Source organism: Orycteropus afer, unplaced genomic scaffold, assembly GCF_000298275.1.
Source record: "Orycteropus afer afer isolate SDZICR_OR568_19922 unplaced genomic scaffold, OryAfe1.0 scaffold00146, whole genome shotgun sequence".
NCBI classification, from domain to species: Eukaryota; Metazoa; Chordata; class Mammalia; order Tubulidentata; family Orycteropodidae; genus Orycteropus; species Orycteropus afer.
In genome coordinates this window covers 1,169,696-1,189,106 of record NW_006921733.1, presented here as the reverse complement: position 1 = coordinate 1,189,106, position 19,411 = coordinate 1,169,696, and the positions used below count along the sequence as shown (strand labels likewise).

The 19,411-nt window shown below is 37.2% G+C and overlaps 1 protein-coding gene across 1 annotated transcript in view; it reads right to left on the bottom strand.

Annotated features, from left to right (window-relative positions):
• The window catches only part of OCA2 (OCA2 melanosomal transmembrane protein), a 574,440-nt gene that overhangs the window by 149,769 nt on the left and 405,260 nt on the right, over positions 1-19,411 (bottom strand). The window contains exon 21 of the mRNA XM_007945979.1: positions 8,551-8,644. Within this exon, the coding sequence (XP_007944170.1) occupies positions 8,551-8,644 (94 nt within the window). The remainder of the gene's footprint in view (positions 1-8,550; positions 8,645-19,411) is intronic.

Sequence of the window (19,411 nt, the reverse complement as noted above, 5' to 3'; positions counted from 1 at the left end):
GACACTGGGAAGAGGTAACTATGGTGAGGAAATGGGAGGGGAACTGTTGCATTGTGGTAAACTGTGGTCAATGACATGAGACAAAGTATATATGAACTGCTGTATGGAAAGTGAATTTGCTCTGTAAATCTTCACTCAATCACAGTAAAAACAGAGAGAGAGAGAGAGAATTAAAAAAATAAAAATAAAAACAAAAAGCAATTAGAGAAATCATTTAGGTCTCAAACTTGACACCAAAAGCATGACTCCTAAAACAAAACAAAACAAAAAAAATGATACATTGAACTTTAATAAAACTCAAATCATGCTTTGTACAAGAACTTGTTAATAGGATAAACAGACAGGCTATAAACTGGGAATATATATTTGCAAGCCCATATATCCAGCAACTCAGGGTTGTTGGATATGTATCTATAACTCTCAGTACTCATTAATAAAAATAATTCTGTTTGAAAATAAGCAAAAGACATGAACAGATATTTCACTGAAGGAGATATACATATGGCAAATAATAAAATAATAAAATGAAAAGATATCCAACATCATTAGTCATGTTGTTGTTGTTGTTTGCCGTCGAGTGGGCCCCGACTCATAGCGACCCCTCCTTGGGTTTCCGAGGCAGTATCACTACGGAAGTAGGATTGCCCAACCTTCTTTCCAAGGAGTGGCTGGTGGGTTTGAACCGCAAGCCTTCTGGTGAGCAGTCAAGTGCCTTAGGCACTACGCTACCAGAGCTCCTTCATTAGTCATAAGGGAATTTAAAATTAAAACCATAATAATACATCACTACACATCTATAAGAATAGGAAAAATAAAGTTTATGACATTAAATGCTGGAGAGGATGCAGAGAAACTAAACCTCTAGCACATTACTAGTACAAATCTAAAATTGTACAGCTATTCTGGAAAAAAATACTGCAATTCTTTTAACCATAAGCATACCATACATCCAAGTAATCTCACTTCTGGGCATAAAATTTAAGAAATGGAAAAGTAGATAGTGATTGCAAAGGGTCAGGGATAGAAGGAGATGTAAGAATTTCTGAATGTGGCTTTAAAAGCAACATGAAGGAATCCTTGTAGTGATGGAATTCTTCTGTATCTGAATTGTCTCAATGTCAACATCCTTGTTATTATAATGCAGTTTCGCAAGATATCATCATTATGGTAATCTGAATGAAAAGTACTAAGGATCTTTCTGCACTTATTTATTTTTAATTTTATATGAATCAACAATTGCTTCAAAAGATGAAGCTTAATAAAAAATATTAGTGGAACCAGAAGTCTAGATAAAAACAGAGGTGAAATTTGTTTGGGGAAGGGAAAATACATTCCTAAAAATAAAGACAAATATAAGGTAACATTGAGTAAGGTTCATAGCTTTGACTGTAGAATACTTCAAAATTCTTTACCAAAATTAAAATATAAAAATAAACTAAGAAACAGTTACAACATATAGGTCAGAAATCATTCCTTTAGCGCTAAAGAGAGCTTCCAGAAAAGAAACTTTAAAAAAAAAATAAATAAATCTCTCAAGAGAGAGAAAAAGGCAAAAGAAATGAATAGAACGTTTATAAAATAGAGTTTTTCACTCTACTATAAATTCCAATACTTACATGAAAATACTTTAATCTCAATAAAATTAATTAAAACAAAATGTGAATCCATTGTTAGCCTACAAAAAGGGCCATGAGTATTGAAAAGGGTAATAAGTGTTGGTGAATGTCAATGAAATGAGTGATAGAGCAACATTTCTAGATGCTAACTTATCAGCATGTATCTGGATATTTTATAAACCATTCACTTAGCCAGTGATTGTATGTCAGGAAATTTATTTTCAATTATTAGAGATGAAATATCAGTGAATATATTAATCACAGGATTAGTTATGATTTTTTTAAAAAAAGAAGCAGCAGCAATCTAAATTCCCAAGAAAAGTAAAATAAATAGTGATATATATCCACATGTTATAGATTATGGTATATTTGGAAGGATAACTAATAGCTTCACTAAATGTTCACAATGTAATATGAAGAATAAAAGGAAGGACAAAATGTGGTTAAAATATTTGTTAAAATTTTAAAAATTTTTATGAGGGAGGGAAAAAAGTAAGAAAATACACTAAATTATTAACAATAGTTATTTCTAGGTAACAAAATTATGAGTTATTTTTATTCTACATTTATACTTTTAAATCTTTTCCATTAAATACGAAAAATTAACATTATCAGGAAAATACTAGTTAAAAAAAGTAGAAAGCTCCCAACATTTTTTTCTGTGTATCACAGGAAGACACCTTTTGTGGAAATTTTTTTTAATAAGGTAGATAAAAAAAATTGTATACATTTGCAATTGCAAAGTAAGAATTTCATGCAACTGAGGGTTCTACAACCATTAGACGATCATTCTCCAGGAAAATTGCTCTGAGTTCTTAGGCATAAGGACCTAACACAAAAGATAATTCAAGTTGGCAGAAGAGGGACAAAACTAGGGCAGAATACAGACAACATTCTTGAATACAAGTGACAACAGTGTGTTTTTTTCTCCATCCAAGAAAATAGATAAAATCTATAGTCATGAACAAATGAGTTTTGCAGGTGTCGATTTCGATGCCTTTCATTACTTTTGCTTGCCTTATTGGTCTGGCTGGGACATACAGTATGATGTTGAAAACATCATAAATTTTCTCTCATTAGTTTCCCCTCACTCAGAGATCACTGTCGTCTTTTGCATGAAACACAGTGCCTTGAATTCATTATTTTAGATACTTTGCTTATTTAAATTTTGTTTGATTGGTTGCTTTGGTTGTTTCAGAAGGGATCATTGGTTCATCTTGCCTGGACATGGAAGCTCTCAGCATGTTATTTTAAGATTCATAAGTGTTGTTCCCAGTATTAGTAAAACTCTTTTTTATTGATGGTTAGTTTTTCACTCTACTATAAAAATTTTCCATCACATCTTGATTTTTTTATTCACCTGTTGATGGATGCTTGGGTTATTTCCTATTATTTGGCTGTCATGGATACAGCTGCTATCAATAGCTGCTACCAAAATTTGGTTTTATCAATATTATTGATTGTTACTATTTAAGTAGGTTGTTATGATTTTAATTGGAATTTCCTTGAGGACTAAGGAGTCAGCATTTTTATGTACTTATTGGTCATTTGTGTGTGAAATGTCTCTTCATATCGTATTATATTTATTGTTGGATTTCTTTTCTTTTTATTAGTGAGTTATAAATTATTGCACATTCAGGATAAAAGTTTTTCATCAGATATAGGTTTTTGGGAATATTTTCTCCAAGTCTTTGACTTGCCTTTTCATTTTCTTAATTGTTTTTAAAGAAAATGAGGTTTTAATGTTGAAAAAGTTCACCTTTTAAACTTTATTTATGTACTTATATTTATGCTTTTTTATGTTCTATCCATGAAATCCTTGCACAGCCAGCCTCACAGGTGCAGCGTTTTCTAATTATCTACAGTGGGAGAGTACATCTCATGTCAGTACCTCCATCATGACTGGAAGCAAGGTTTGCCTGTTCACATTTTGAAGGTAGATCCTACAAAATTTGTAAAAGGATAGAATAAAGGTTTTGAAAAATAAGTAAGGAGTCAAAGATATCACTAATTAAAAAAAAAAAAAACATGTGAGAGAATAGGGTTTCCATTTACTGAAGTGAGGAGAACTGTGTAGAATGTTAGAGTATCTGCTAGACACCCAAGAAGTGTTCTGAGTATGCAGTTGTAAATCTAGTCTTGAGTTTGGCAGAGGAGGTGCTTTGGCTAAGTTATAGTATGTTTTGTCTTCTCATTTTGAAATATTTTCAAACTTACTAACCATTTGCAATAGTACAAAGAATTCCTATGTAACCTCTTTTATCAGATTTACAATGGTTAACATGTAATCACCTTTGTTTTATTATTCATTCTTTCTGGGTTTTTGGTTTGCTTTTCTTAGTTTATTAATTAAGAGTCTTTGGTTATATTTTAATATATAGAGATTTTAATGAGTCATATGAGAATAAGGGGAAGATATAATGTCTCATTGTCTTATATTCTTCAGATGTACCTGGAGCAGGTTGTGTTATCATAGAGAATTTATTTTCATTGTTGTTTTTCTTGATAGGTGCCATTGTCAGTTTTGACTCATGTGTAACAGAATGAAACACTGCTGGATCCTGCTCAATCTTCACAATCATTGCTATGCTTGAGCCCATCTTTGCAGCCACTCTGTAAATCCATCTTATTAAGAATATTCCTTCAGTGACCCTCTAAATTACCAAGAATGGTATCTTTCTCCAGGGACTTGTCCTGCTTCATAACATGACTAAAGGACAAGAAACGAAATCTTGTCATTCTTGCTCCTAAGAAGTATTTTGGCCAAACTTCTTCCTAGACAGACCTTTTTGTCCTTCTGGCGGTCCATACTATATTCAATATTCTTTGACAGCACCAAAATGCAAAAGACATCAATTCTTCTGTCTTCCTTATTCATTTTCCAGCTTTCACATGCACATAAGTGATTGAAAATACCATGGCTTGGTCAGGCACACCGTAGTCTTCAAAGTGCAGTGCACTTAGACTTTCAAAGTCAGGTGCACCTTCATCTTCACACTTTAACACTTTAAAGAGGTCTTTTGAAGCAGATTTGCCCAGAACAAACACATCATTTGATTTCTTGACTGGTGCTTCCATGGGTGTTGATTGTAGATCCAAGGAAAATGAAGTCCTTGATAAATTCAATCTTTTCTCCGTTTATCATGGTGTTGCTTCTGGTCCAGTTGTTGAGGATTTTTGTTTTTTAATTATTTTCAGTGAAACTTTACTTGCATGTGATATTAATGATATTATTTTATAATTTCCAAATTTTGTTGGAGTGCCACTTTTTGGAATGGGCAAAATATGGATCTCTTCCCATTATTTGGCCAGGTATCTGCCTTCCAAATTTCTTGGTGTGAATGAATGAGTGCTTCCAGCATTGCATCTGTTTGTGGAAACATCTCAGTAGATATTCTGTCAATTCTCAGAGTCTTGTTTGCCACAATTTTCTTCAGTGCAGCTTGGAGTTTTTCCCTCAGTACCATTGGTTCTTGACCACATGCTACCTCTTGAAATGGTTGAACATTGACCAATTATTTTAGGTACAGTAACTATGTGTGTTCCTTCCATCTTCTTTTGATGCTTCTTGCATTGTTTATTACTTTGACTAGTATAGTTCAATATTGCAACTTGAAGATTGAAATTTTTCTTCAAGTCTTTCACCTTGCAAAATGCTGAATATGTTCTTCTCTTTTGGTTTTCTAACTCCGTGCTTTTGCATGTTTCATTATAATACATTATTTTGTCTTCTTGAGCCACTATTTGAAATCTTATTTTCAGCTCTTTTATCTTATTTCTTCCGTTTGTTTTCACTACTTTCCATCCAAGAGCAAGTTTCAGAGTCTCTTCTCAGATTCTCATCCGTTTTGATTTTCTTTTCTTTCCTGTCTTTTCAATGACCTTTTGCTTTCTTTGTGTATGATATTCATGATGTCATCCCACAACTTGTCTGATCTTTGGTCATTGGTGTTCAATGCATAAGGTCTATTCTTCAGATAGTCTCTAAATTCAGGTGGGATATACTCAAAGTCATATTTTGGCTCTCATGGACTTACTTTAGTTTTCTTCAACTTCAACTGAAATTTGCATTTGATGGTTTGCTCCACTGTTGGTCCCTCGCTGTTTTCTGATTAATGATATTGAGCTTCTCCATTGTCTCTTTCCACAGATGTAATCAATGTGATTCCTGTGTACTCCATCTGGCATGGTCTACGTGTATAGGCAAGTACATGTTGTTGAAAAAAGATATTTGCAATGAATAAGTAGTTGGCCTTGCACAATTCTATTGTGCAATCTCCAAGGTCATTTCTATCACCAAGGCTGTGTTTTCCAATTACCAATGCTTCCCTTTTGTTTCCAACTTTCTCATTCCACCACCAGTAATTATGAATAAATCTTGATTGTTTATTTGGCCAATTTCAGACTGCATGCAGAAGTCACTAAAAATCTTCAATTTTGTCTTTTGCTTTAGTAGTTGGTGTATAAATTTGAGTAATAGTAGTATTAACTGGTCTTCTTTGTAGCCATATGGATATTATCCTATCACTGACAGCATTGTACTTCAGGATAGTTTTTGAAATATTCTTTTTTGATGATGAATAAAACACCATTTCTCTTCAATTTGTCATTCACAGTATAGTGGAACATATGATTGTCTGATTCAAAGTGGCCAATACCAGTCCATTTCAGCTTACTAATGCCTAGAATATCAACCTTTATGTGTTCCATTTCATTGTGTTTTTGTGTTGTTGCTGTTAGATGCTGTTGAGTTAGCTCCAACTTATAGTGACCCTATACACAACAGAAGGAAACACTGCCAAATCTTGCCCCAGCTTCACAATCCTTGCTATATCTGAGCCCATAGTTGCATCACTGTGTCAATCAAAAAAGTCTATCCCATACCTTTCTGAGGTTTCAATTTCTTGATCACCACCCTAGCCCTTCACCAGTGTAACTGCACACATGTTCTACACATCATAAAAGAAATGCCTAGTCTACTTTTAAAGTTCAGTGCATAAACATACCACCCCCTGAATGAACTTTAGACATCATACATAGTCCAAGTGGCCTGGACACCCACCCCCTCAACTGGACAGAGGTCCTTGTTACTGTTATTACCCTTGGCTGTGTTCCTGAGGCCCAAGTATCATGGCCTATGAGCAAAGGAGAGAGGCTGACAGTGTAATGCTGCTGCTCTGTTTGCTGTGATGAATGCTGTTCTTATTAGGAAAATTCTTTAAGTGATTGGATTAGGTCTTTTATATACAACCAAGACAGCTGGGATCTTATCCTTTAGCAGTAGGGTCAGTAGCCTGCCCAGAGTCCTGCTGAGCAGTGCAACCAAAGGCCTCCTTTCCATGCACAAATCTTCCATGAGTGAATTCACATTAACTCCTCAGCAAAACTGCCATGTATGATTAGTTGCTCCTGGACAATGGAAATGGCCAGTACAGTAAACGTTCCAGTATCTTCAGAGACCTGTGTTAGTGGTCCTTACCTGATTGTGACTACTGACATGCTGTTTCCACACACAGCTATAGTAGGCATTTTCTACACAGGCTTGAGTCTCAGGACAAGAGCTGCCCCACAGACTGTCCCTCACTTTGCCATGCAGCCACAGATACAGTGCCATACTTTTACATTCCAATTGTAAATTGGGCTGGTTCTGTGCACTACTGTGCATATATTTCTGTGAGTTTATATCCAATGAACTTCAATAAAAGCTTTGGTCAACATGAAATAAATATTGTAAGTTCATGTTGGCAGCACCATTTTATGGGACCATAAATGTCCATTCTGCCCACCTCACCTGCTTTTCTGGCATGCTTATTGATGTAGGAAATACTGTGGTGTAAGTTAAATCAGAAGTTTTTGAATATAATCCCAGCAAAGAAGTGGAGTGTGCCATGGGAGGGACAGTACCTGTCAGAACTGATAAAAAGTTTGGAGGATGGATACATGTCTCTGCTCTGCATCACAGGAATCAGCCTTGGGCTGTTATCTTGATCTTCCTCCCCCCTTGAGAACCTAGAGGTCAGAAGTCTCTGTCGTGCCATTTTTACAGCTTCTAACTAAAAGGGTTGACAATTTGAACCTACCCAGCAGCTCCAGGGGAGCTAGTGATCTGCTCTCATAAAGACTACAGCCTAGAAAATCCTACAAGACAGTTCTATTATGTCACATGGGGTCACTATGAGTCGAAACTTGACTACACACCTAACAAGAACAAGACAGCCTTACATTTAGAGAAGGGTCATAATCCTGATTCAAATGATAAGGGGGAAGCTGAGCATGGTTCACATGGATGCCTACACAGTGGATATGTGCAGCAATGGGCTTGAGGAGGAGGGAAAACAAATATGCAGTTGTGTCACGTGAAAGTGGGCATGGAGGGGAGTGGGACCTCAGTAGCCCTAGCTTCCTTGCAGCATGCTGCCATGTGCCAGCAGCTGTGTCACTGGGGCAGGTGGACAGCCATCCTCCCTACCCTGTGTCCACACAGGTAATGCCTCCTCAGAGTGATAATTGTGGCTACACCTCCAGCATGGTGAGTCCTTGTGAGTGTGGGGTTTATGCTGTGCATTCTGCAGCTGACATCTCTCACATGCACCTTGTCTTGTACATTCTAGGCACAAATTCCTATGGAAATTTCCACAAGAGCAGCCACATGAAAGTCATATGCCCAACAAACCCACAACTATTTCCTGACTCCTTGACTCTGTGTGAACCATTCAGGCCCAAGAAAGTCTGAATTCTCCTCTGTATTATGAAAATAATCTCAGCAATAAATCTATCATGTGTTTTGTGTGAGCTAGCCATACCCACACTAAAATGATTGCTAGAAACATGTTTATCCTAGTGTTTGATAGCATGTGTCATTGTTGTTGGTTTAATTAATGTAAGCTTGGGGACTATATAGTTAAACAGAAATTTAAAATGAGTTTAAAAGTACCTGAAAAATTCCATGAAGGAGAATCCGTATCCATGCTGCTCAGCAATTCCTGCACAAACTACATTAGCAGATGCTCCGATCAGGGTCCCATTGCCTGAAATCAAAACCAAATCCCAGTTTGTTTTGGTTGTTGTGTTGTTGTTATATGCTGTGGAGTCAGACCCGAATCATAGCGACCCCTCCTTGGGTTTCCGAGGCAGTATCACTATGGAAGTAGATTGCCCCATCTTCCTTCTGAGGAGTGGCTGGTGGATTTGAACTTCCAACCTTCTGGTTAGCAGTCAAGTGCCTTAGGCACTATGCTACCAGAGCACCCAAGGCAGACTTCTATTCTTTTGTATTCTTATATATATTTAGACCATCTCACAATCTCTCCATTTGATTACTTCACAAGCAAGACAAAGTGATTGATTTGCAAATATCAGGGGTGGGGGGATATCTCATTAGCAATCAGAAAGTAAATTCTCTGCTTGTGGCTGTTCTATATGATAGAAAAGAGAAAATGCTAACTAAGATTTGCAAATTCCTGTGGTTGAAGGTTGTAGAGTCTTTTAGAGAATGTGTCCTTAGGGGCAGCACAAGGACATTTCAGATGAAAACCACCTTCCTCAGTAATGCTCCAGGATTTGGACACATACCAGGAAACCCTTTTGGAGTGGGGGCTGGGGAATAATGCCTGTACTTATGAAAATAACTGGATTGAATTTCATTATTTGACATTTTTCATGAAAAGGTGTCTGCTTGACATGAAATCACTCTCTTGACTGTGTACATGATCTATGAGGGGGACATACACAAACAAAAAATGTCCAGAGTGGTCTGGGTGAGGAAAATGGACCAAGACTGGCTTCAAATTATTAGATACCCCACTCCCAATATATACACTGATTGGTTAAAGGAAGGGTACATTTTCTTGGTGAAGCCAATCACATCATCCAACCCTCCAATCCATAGTGATCAGCATTGGATAGGATACAGGTTCAGCCAGTTTAGCTCCATCTGACATCTAAACATATCCTAGTGAGGATATGTGAGGAAGAGACTCTTCCTTTATACCAAAGATTGGTAAACTGTGAGAGGCAAATCTGGAGAAGACCATAGTCATACTGAGGGAAGAGCCTTTCTGAGAACACAGTCTAGTCAAGATGAGCAGAGCAATAGGAGGAAAAGCCAATGACAGAATCTGGTGCACCATAGAGCCCATCAGCTCCCTCATCAAAAGTGGGCTGATTTAGGCACATGCAATCTCACATACTTGATTAAGCAAGTTTCAATTGGATTTCTGTTGCTTATAACCATACTCTTAACTAATATAATAAAATAAAATATACAAAATCTAGTGTTGATTTTTATAAAATAATAATAATAATAATAAACTGTTTCATTCCTATAGCTGTAAATTAAATTATTCACTATCAAGAATGGTGATCCTCCTAGTCATCTCAATGTTCTGCCTCCCAATCTCCTTGCTGTATCCATGCAGCTGACTATGTAAATGGTCCTGTACACAACTGTGCCAATTGATCTCGTAGACAATTATGTAGCTGATCTTATGCACAACTGTGACAACTGGTCATATACACAGTTATGCAGCTGGCAGTACATAAAGCACAAACTGAATAATGGTGTTTTACACAGCCATACATGTTCTCTTACATGTACATTATTAACCTCAAAAGAGCTCTTAATGATGTCTTGAAATCAGAACTGCCATTGCCAATGTACATAATCACTCAGTTACCTAGCTGAAAACTTCATACCTTCTCTCTTCTTTCAAAACCTCTCCTATGATCACACTAAGCTTCTTCTTTTCTTGAGAAAACTGACAATATCTGATATTGAAGGATAATCTCCTCTGCCCCAGCGGACTGTTCCTATACATGTGAATCTGTTTTTGTTATCATGAATGAACCATCTTTGCTCCTGAAGAAGGCTGGTTCCTCCACATGCACAGAGGATCCATTCCCCTAACATCTACTTGAGGACTTGCTCCAAAAATGTCCTGTCTCCCTGCACTGCATTCATTTTCTTCTAGTGCTTCTTTCTCACTTGTATGTAAATACATGGCCCTTTCTCTTGTCTTATAAAATAACCAATACTCATCTGTCAGTTTGTCATATCATGGTGGCTTGTGTGTTGCTATGCCACCAGTATTTTGAATATCAACAGGATCACCCAAGATGGACAAGTTTGATCAGAGCTTCTAGACTAAGACAGACTTGGAAGGACATGGCATTCTACTTCTAAAAAAACCCATGATCAATAAACCTTAAGAATAGCGGTGAAACATTGTCTGATATAGTACCAGAAGATGAGCCCCTCATGTTGGAAGCACTCAAAATATGACTGGGGAAGAAGCACCTCCTCAAAGTAGAGTCAACTTTAATGATATGGAGGGAATAAAGCTTTTAGGCCTTTCATTTGCTGATGTGGCACAACTCAAAATGAGAAGAGACAGCACTAAACATCCATTAATAATCAGATCATAGAATGTATGAAGTATAAACATAGAAAAATTGGAAGTTGTCAAAATGGAAGCAGCAGTCAAGAAATCAGATGATATATTGCACTGGTCAAATCTGCTGCAAAAGACCTCTTTAAAGTGCTGAAGAGCAAAGATTTCTCTTTGAAAACTAAGATGTGTCTAACCCAAGCCATGGTGTTTTCAATCACCTCATAAGCAGACAAGTGTCTTAGCCACTATGCTACCAGAGCTCCTAACATATGCATGTGAAAGCTGAACAACAAATAAGGAAGACTGAAGGAGAGTTGATGCTTTTGAGTTGTGGTGTTGGTGAAAAATATTGAAAGTACCATGGACTGCCAGAAGAACAAACAAATTTGTCCTGGAAAAAAATGTAGCCTGAATTCTCCTGGGAAGCAAGAAGACCCAGACTTCTTCTGACCTAGTTTGGTCAGGTTGTCAGAAGGGACTATTCTTTAGAGAAGGATCTGATGCTTAGTAAAGTGGAGGGTCAGCAAAAAAGGGGGAGGTCCTCAACAAAATGAACTGATACAGTGATGCAATCATGGGCTCAGGTATAGCAAGGATTGTGAAGCTGGGGCAGGATTTGGCAGTGTTTCCTTCTGTTGTATATAGGCTTACTATGAGTCAGAGCTGACTCAATGGCACCTAGAAGCAACAACAAAACAACAACAAAATGAAATGGAACACATAAAGATTGATACACTAAGCACTAGTGAACTGAAATGGACTGGTATTGATCATTTTGAATCAGACAATCATATGGTGCACTACAGTGGGTATGACAAATTGAGGAGACATGGTGTTTTATTCATCATGAAAAAAGAATATTTCAAGAACTATCCTGAAATACAATGCTGTCAGTGATAAAATAATATCCATATGCCTACAAGGAAGACCAGTTAATACTACTATTACTCAAATTTATACACCAACCACTAAAGCCAAAGACAAAATTGAAGATTTTTACTGACTTCTGCAATCTGAAACTGTCCAAATACACAATCAAGATTTATTCATAATTGAAAATGAAGTGTTGCCAGTAATCACCACATTACTCCCCTCTAGCATCTTAGTGCCTGAAAAACTAGGTACAGTAGTTTGAATTAGGGATTCTGGTGCTCCGAACAGTTCACTGAGTCAGAGTACACCAAACTCAGAGGAATAGAATTAGAAAGGAGAAAGGTACAAGGAAAAAATAAATAAATAACAAGATCAGAAGATCTATCCTGCAAAGCCCTGACAGGCAGCCAAGAAAAGCCATTGGACACTTCTCTGGGAGAGCAACCAGCAGGCAAGAACAGCCATCCAAGACCTCTGTGGGTTAAGGAAGAAAACACACCACACCAGCATACCAGAGACCACACCAGCATACAAGCGATCACCCCAAGGATTTACCTTCAGCATCTGATTTTATCAGTAACTTGGGTTGGCTAGGTGCAAAGGGGCATGTCCAACACGTTGAAACCTGAGCATAGGGTCCACTGGTGCTGCAGGATGGTGGGCCCAGGGAGTTGCCTGTGCAGTGGGTCACCCAGTAGGCTTTTGTCAGCTTAGTGCCACTGAGAGGCCTGTGCTTGACTTTATCAGTAATTTTGGGACCTCAGATTACTAGAAGGCACTTTCCTGACCCCACCACCACTGAAACTGAGCAGATCTTTGGCACCATGGGTGGGCAGACTCACAGAGGAACACCCAAGGCAGATGTGGTCTGGGCCAGTTGGGCTGGTGCCACAGGCAGGCAAGGCCAGAGAGAGAAACCCCTACACTGTATCAAAGAGCCAGTAAGTTGTCTTTGGTTGCATTTTTGGAACAGAGGGGTCTTGGAAGTGGGGTTTTTGCTTGTGTCTGAGCCTGGCAAAAAGTGGTGAACCCCTAATGACTGTAGTCTTTGCTGAAATTGAACTGCAGGCTTGTAAATAACAGTATGATGTCATCAACAGCAGCCTGCTCAAAGCCCTAGAAACCATCCTTACAGCAACAAACTTTCCTTCTTCTGCTCCGACCTTCTCCGCCAATAACTTCATTCATCTAATAGAAGAAACCACATTCAGACAACATAAAACCTTCCGGTTTGAACTCTAAAACCTCTTTACAACAAACAGAAAGCCATATCTACATTCCACACAGTGATTCCACCATTACAAAGAAAAACTGCAGAGCAACTCAGCATACCTGAATTAATAACTAAAATAAAATAAAATACACCAGCTTCACCTTTACAAAATATTAAACCATGGAACTAAGACAAAACAAATCAATACATAACCAACAGTTAAAGATAACCTCAAAATATCTATGAAACAACAGGCAACCTCAAATCAAACAAACAAACAAAAAACAGGACAAGGCATTAGATGCAAAACCACAAAGGTCTGTCTCATTATAAATGGAAGAAGAGGAGGGAATAGAATTATCTGAGAAGGAATTTAGAAGATATGTTTATAGAGCTCTACAAGAGCCTAAGGAAACCCTAAACAGAAACAAGAAGAGCACAGGCAGTTCTCTGGAAGAACTCAGGAAAATCATTCAAGAACAAAATAATAAGATTAATGCACTATCAGAACTCATACAAAAACAGCAATTAGAAATGCAGAAGATGAATACCGAAATTACAGAATTACACAACACAGTAGAAGCACAAAAGAGTATGTTAGAACTGGCTGAAGAACACATATCCCAATTAGAAGACAAACCCCTGGACACCAGCCTGTCAGAAGAAAAATCAAAACAAAGATTTAAGAGAAATAAAGAGAACCAAAGTATATAGGATGACATGAAAACAAACCACATAAGATGCATTGGAATTCTAGAACAAGAACAGGTGACAAAAACCACCAAGAAAATTGTGGAAGACCTGCTAACAGAAAATATCCCCCATATCATTAAAGAAGAAAAGATATTTGTCCAAGAAGCCCATAGCACCCCACACAAGATAGATCCCAAAAGAAAAATACCAAGACATTATAATCAAACTCTCCAAAACCAAATACAAAGAAAAAATTTTGAGAGTTGCCTGAGACAAAAGAAATATTACTTATAATAATCAAACAGTAAGGCTGAGCTCCAATTACTCAGCAGAAATCATGCAGGCAAGAGGGCAAAGGGACGGCATATATAAAACACTGAAGGAAAAGAACTTTCAACCAAGAATCCTATACCCAGCCAAATTATCCATCAAATATGAGGACAAAATCAAGACATTCACAGACCAACAGAAATTAAGGGATTTTGTAAAAACTAGACAAATCTAACAAGAAACGCTTAAGAAAGTTCTTCTAGTGGACAAAAGAGATCAACAAAATCAGGTCGTGTGGCATCAACAAATATTATTTGAATTAAAAAGGATAATAGACAACTCTACAATAGTAGTAAGAGACTTTAACACACCACTTTCAAAGAGGGACAGGTCAACTAGTAAAAAAGTCAACAGAGATACAAAACTCAACAATACAATCAACTAATTCAACCTCATAGACATATACAGATATTTTCACTCAACAAAAGCACAATTCACATTCTTCTCCAGTGCACATGGATCCTTCTCCAGAACAGACCATATGTTAGGACATAAAACAAGCCTCAATAAATTCAAAAGCATTGAAATACTAAAAAGTAGCCTCTCAGACCACAATGCTATAAAATTAGAAATTAATAATAGGAAGAGCAAGGAAAAAGCATCAAATATATGGAAGCTGAACAACTCACTGCTCAAAAACTACTGGGTAACAGATCAGATAAAAACTGAAATAAAAAAATTCCTAGAAAAAAATGAGAAGATACATCATACCAAAATCTATGGGACACAGTGAAAGCCATACTCAGAGGAGAGTTTATAGCAATAAATGCATACACCAAAAAAAGAAGAAAGAAACAAAATCAACACTCTAATTCATCAACTCCAACAACTAGAAATAGAACAACAAAAGAATCCTACAGTATCTAGAAGCAAGGAAATAATACATATCAGAGCAGAAATAATTGAAACAGAAAACAAACAAAAAAAAATTATAGAGAAAATCAACAAAACAAAAGCTGGTTCTTCAAAAAGCTTAATAAAATTGACAAATCACTGGCACATCTAAAAAAAGAAAAGAAAGAGAGGATCCAAATCACAAGAATTGTAAACGAAAATAGTGTCATCACAACAGAACCAATGGAAATAAAAAAAGATACTGACAGAATGTTATGAAAACCTGTATTCCAACAGATTTGAGAACCTAGAAGGGATGAACAAGTTTCTAGAATCACAAGACCTACCTAAACTGTCCCACTCGGAGATAGAAAACTTCAACAGACCAATAACAAAAAAAACCTTCCCACAAAGAAAAGTCCTGGCCCTGATAGCTTCACTGGAGAATTCTATCAAATATTCAAAGAAGAGTTGACACCTATGCTACTCAAGCTACTTCAGAACATAGAAAAAGATGGAATACTCCAAAATCATTTTATGAAGCAAGCATAACACTAATACCAAAACCAGGGAAAGCATCGCTAGAAAGAAAAACTACCGACAAATATCCTTCATGAACATAGATGCAAAAATCTTTTAAAAATTCTAGCCAACAGAATCCAACAATATACCAAAAAATTAATATATTCAGACCAAGTGGAATTTATACCAGGTTTACAAGCATACTTCAACATCAGAAAATCAATCAATGTAATCTATCACATAAACAAAACAAAAGAGCCATATGTTTATATCAATCGATGCAGAAAATGCATTTGATAGACTCCAACATCCATTTCTGTTCAGAAACCTCAGCAAAATAAGGGTAGAAGGGAAATTCCTCAACATAATAAAGGGTATATATGCAAAGCCAATGGCCAACATCATTATTAATGGAGAAAGACTCGAGGAATTCCTCTTATGAACAGGAACCAGAAAGGGATGTCCTCTATCACCACTTCTATTTAACACAGTATTGGAAGTCCAGGCCAGGGCAATAAGGCAAAAAAGAGAAATAAAAGGCATACAAATTGGCAAAGAAAAACTAAAATTATCTCTTTTTGTGGATGATATGATATGATATACCCAAGGGACTCAATGAAAAAACTACTGGAACTAATAGAGAGGTTCAGCAAAGTGGCAGGATATAAGGTCAACATACAAGACTCAGTTGGATTCCTCTATACCAACAAAGAGTCCTCTGATAAAGAAATAAGAGAAACAATACCATTTACTATAGCTACCAAAAAGATAAAATATCTAGGAATAAACCTCACCAGAGACACAAAAAGACCTGTACAAAGAAAAGTATAAAACACTGCTACAAGAGACAACAAGGGCACTACATAAATGGAAGAACTTACCTTGTTCATGGATAGGTAGACTAAATATTGTGCAAATGTCAATACTACCTAAAGCAATCTACACATTTAACGTAATCCCAATCCAGATTTCAACAATTTTTTTTAAGGACATGGAATAACTAATTACTAATTTCATATGGAAAGGAAAGAGACCTCTTATAAGCAGGGCACTTGTCAAGAAGAAAAACAAAATGTGAGATCTCACACTCCCAGAACTTAAGAACTACTATACAGCCACAGTAGTCAAAACAGCATGGTATTGGTACAATGATAGACAGACAGACCAATGGAATAGAATCAAAAGTCAAGATATAGGCCCATCCGCCTATGGACAACTCATCTTTGACAAAGCTCCAAAACCCATTAAATGAGGAAGAGACAACCTCTTTAACAAATTTTGCTGGCAAAACTGGATATCCACCTGTAGAAAAATGAAACAAGACCCATACCTCGCCCCATACACAAAAACAAATTCAAGCTGGATCAAAGACTTAAATGTAAAACCCAAAACTATAAAATTCATCAAAGATAAAATAGGGGGAAATCTGGGAGACATAATTTACAGCATAAATAGACTAGCAAGCATGATTCAGAATGTACAGGAGGGAGAAGAGAAGCTAGATGACTGGGACCATTTAAAAATTACATTCTTATGTGCATTGAAAGACTTCATCAAAAGGGTCAAAAGAGAACCTACAGACTGGGAGAAAATATTTGCCTATGACATATCTGATAAAAGACTTATCTTCCAAATCTATAGAAAACTTCAACACCTCAACACAAAAAAAGACCCAATTCACAAATGGGCAATAGACTTGAACAGACATTTCAACAAAGAAGATATACAGGCAGCCAACACACACATGAGAAATTGCTCATGATCATTAATCATTAGAGAGATGCAAATCAAAACAACAATGAGATATCATCTCACCCCAGCAATAATAGCAAAGTTCAACAGGTCAGAAAATAACAAATGCTGGTGAGGTTGTGGAGAGATTGTGCACTGCTGGTGGAATTGTAAAATGGTACAACAATTATGGCAAACAGTATGGCGTTTCCTTAAAAAACTGAAACTAGAAGTACCATTTGACCCAGCAATTCCATCACTAGGAATATATCCTAAAGAGATGAGAGATAGCGCATGGACAGACATGTGTACACCTATGTTCATCGCAGCACAATTCACTATAGCAAAGAGATGGAAACAACTAAATGCCCATCAACGGATGAGTGGATAACCAAATTATGGTGCATGCACACAATGGAATACTATGTTACATTAAAGAACAATGACGGATACGCAAATCATCTCACAATGTGAATGAACTTGGAGGACATTATGCTGAGTGAAATAAGTTAATCACAGAAAGACAAGTGCTGTATGAGCCCATTACTGTAAAAAGACAAAGGGATTGCTTGATAAAGGAACTCACTTAGTAGGTTACCAGGATGGAGAAGAGAGGGGAGGGATTAATTTCGGGCTAGTTGGGGCCCACACGCTGACACGAGTAGTTGGAGGGATATACGGGAAGGATCTGTGACCACAATGATAACATTAGGAAATGAGAGGACAACTAAATTTGCACATAAGAGATAGACAACAGATGCTAATACCAACCAATGTGTCCACAATACTGCATTGCCTTTAACACTGAACACCAGGCTACAGATAAACACATAAACACCTGAGATGATCAGACAGGGATAAGTGAACAGAAGTATACTCTAGACCAAGGATAGATTCAGCTGAGGCTAATCTTGCACAGACACCAGTGATAGAAAATATCTGCAGTCCTTACAGAAACAATAGAAGGCAGATACAGAATAATTCCTCACAGACAACCAGACACTATGGGAGAGAGATCCAATAGATCTACTGTCTCAGGACCATAGTACTGGGGGACACCAGACTCAATTGGCACAACAAATATATAAAAGCCTTGCTCCACACCCTACATTGGTGAGTAGCAACTGGGGTCTTAAAAGCTTTCAAACAGCCATCTAAGAGGCAACTAATGGTCCCCTAGCGCTGGAAGCAAAGAAGAACGCAAAAAAACAAAACAAGGGCATTTGGAAGCAATCAGCCCAAGACACAAAGGCCCTCATGAGCAGAAGAACTAGATGGTGCCTGGCTACCAAAGCCAACCCCTCAGGAAATGATCAAATCTGGAGATGCTGGATAGAGTGAAAGGGAAAACATGGAACAAAATCCAAAAACTCAATAATGACCGGAATTACTAGTCATATCAAATCTGGTGAGACTTCCAATACTATGGCCCTGGAATACATTCTGGGCCACACTCCCAGGGCGCAAACGATCAAACAAAATCTAAATAGGCAAAGTATCTAAAACAATAAATTCAAGGCACAGTATTTCATGCAAAAGAGGACAGTGATTTCTGAGATATGGGAAACTAATGAAAGAAGCTTTATGATGTTTTCAATGTCATACTGTATCTCCCAGCCAGACCAATAAGACAAGGAAAAGAAATAAAAGGCATCGAAATTGGAAGGTAGAAGTAAAACTGTCTTTATTCACAGTCCACATCTATGTCGAAAATCCAATGGAATCTACAAAAATGGAGCAGGTACTGACAATGAGTTTGTCAAGGTTGCAGGACATGAGCTTTATATAAACATAAATTTTATGTCTATATTCCCTCACCCAAAAAAAACCCAACTCACTGCCATTGACTAGATTCTGACTCATAGTGACCCCCACTGGGTTTCTGAGGCTGAAAATCTTTATAGAAGTACTAGTAATGAATAATTGTAAATAAAATTATAAAACAATACTATTTGCAATGTTGTAGTTGTTGTTAGGTGCTGTCGAGTCATTTCTGACTTACAGCGACCCCATGCACAGCAGAACGAAACACCTCTGGATCCCGCGCCAGCTCCATGATCCCTGCTATACTTGAGCCCATCATCACAGCCACTGTGTCAATCCATATCATTGAAGGCGTTCCTCTCTTTCATCAGACCCTCCATCCTACCAAGCATGACATCCTTCTCCAGGGAATGGTCCCTTCTGACAACATGACCAAAATAGGTGAG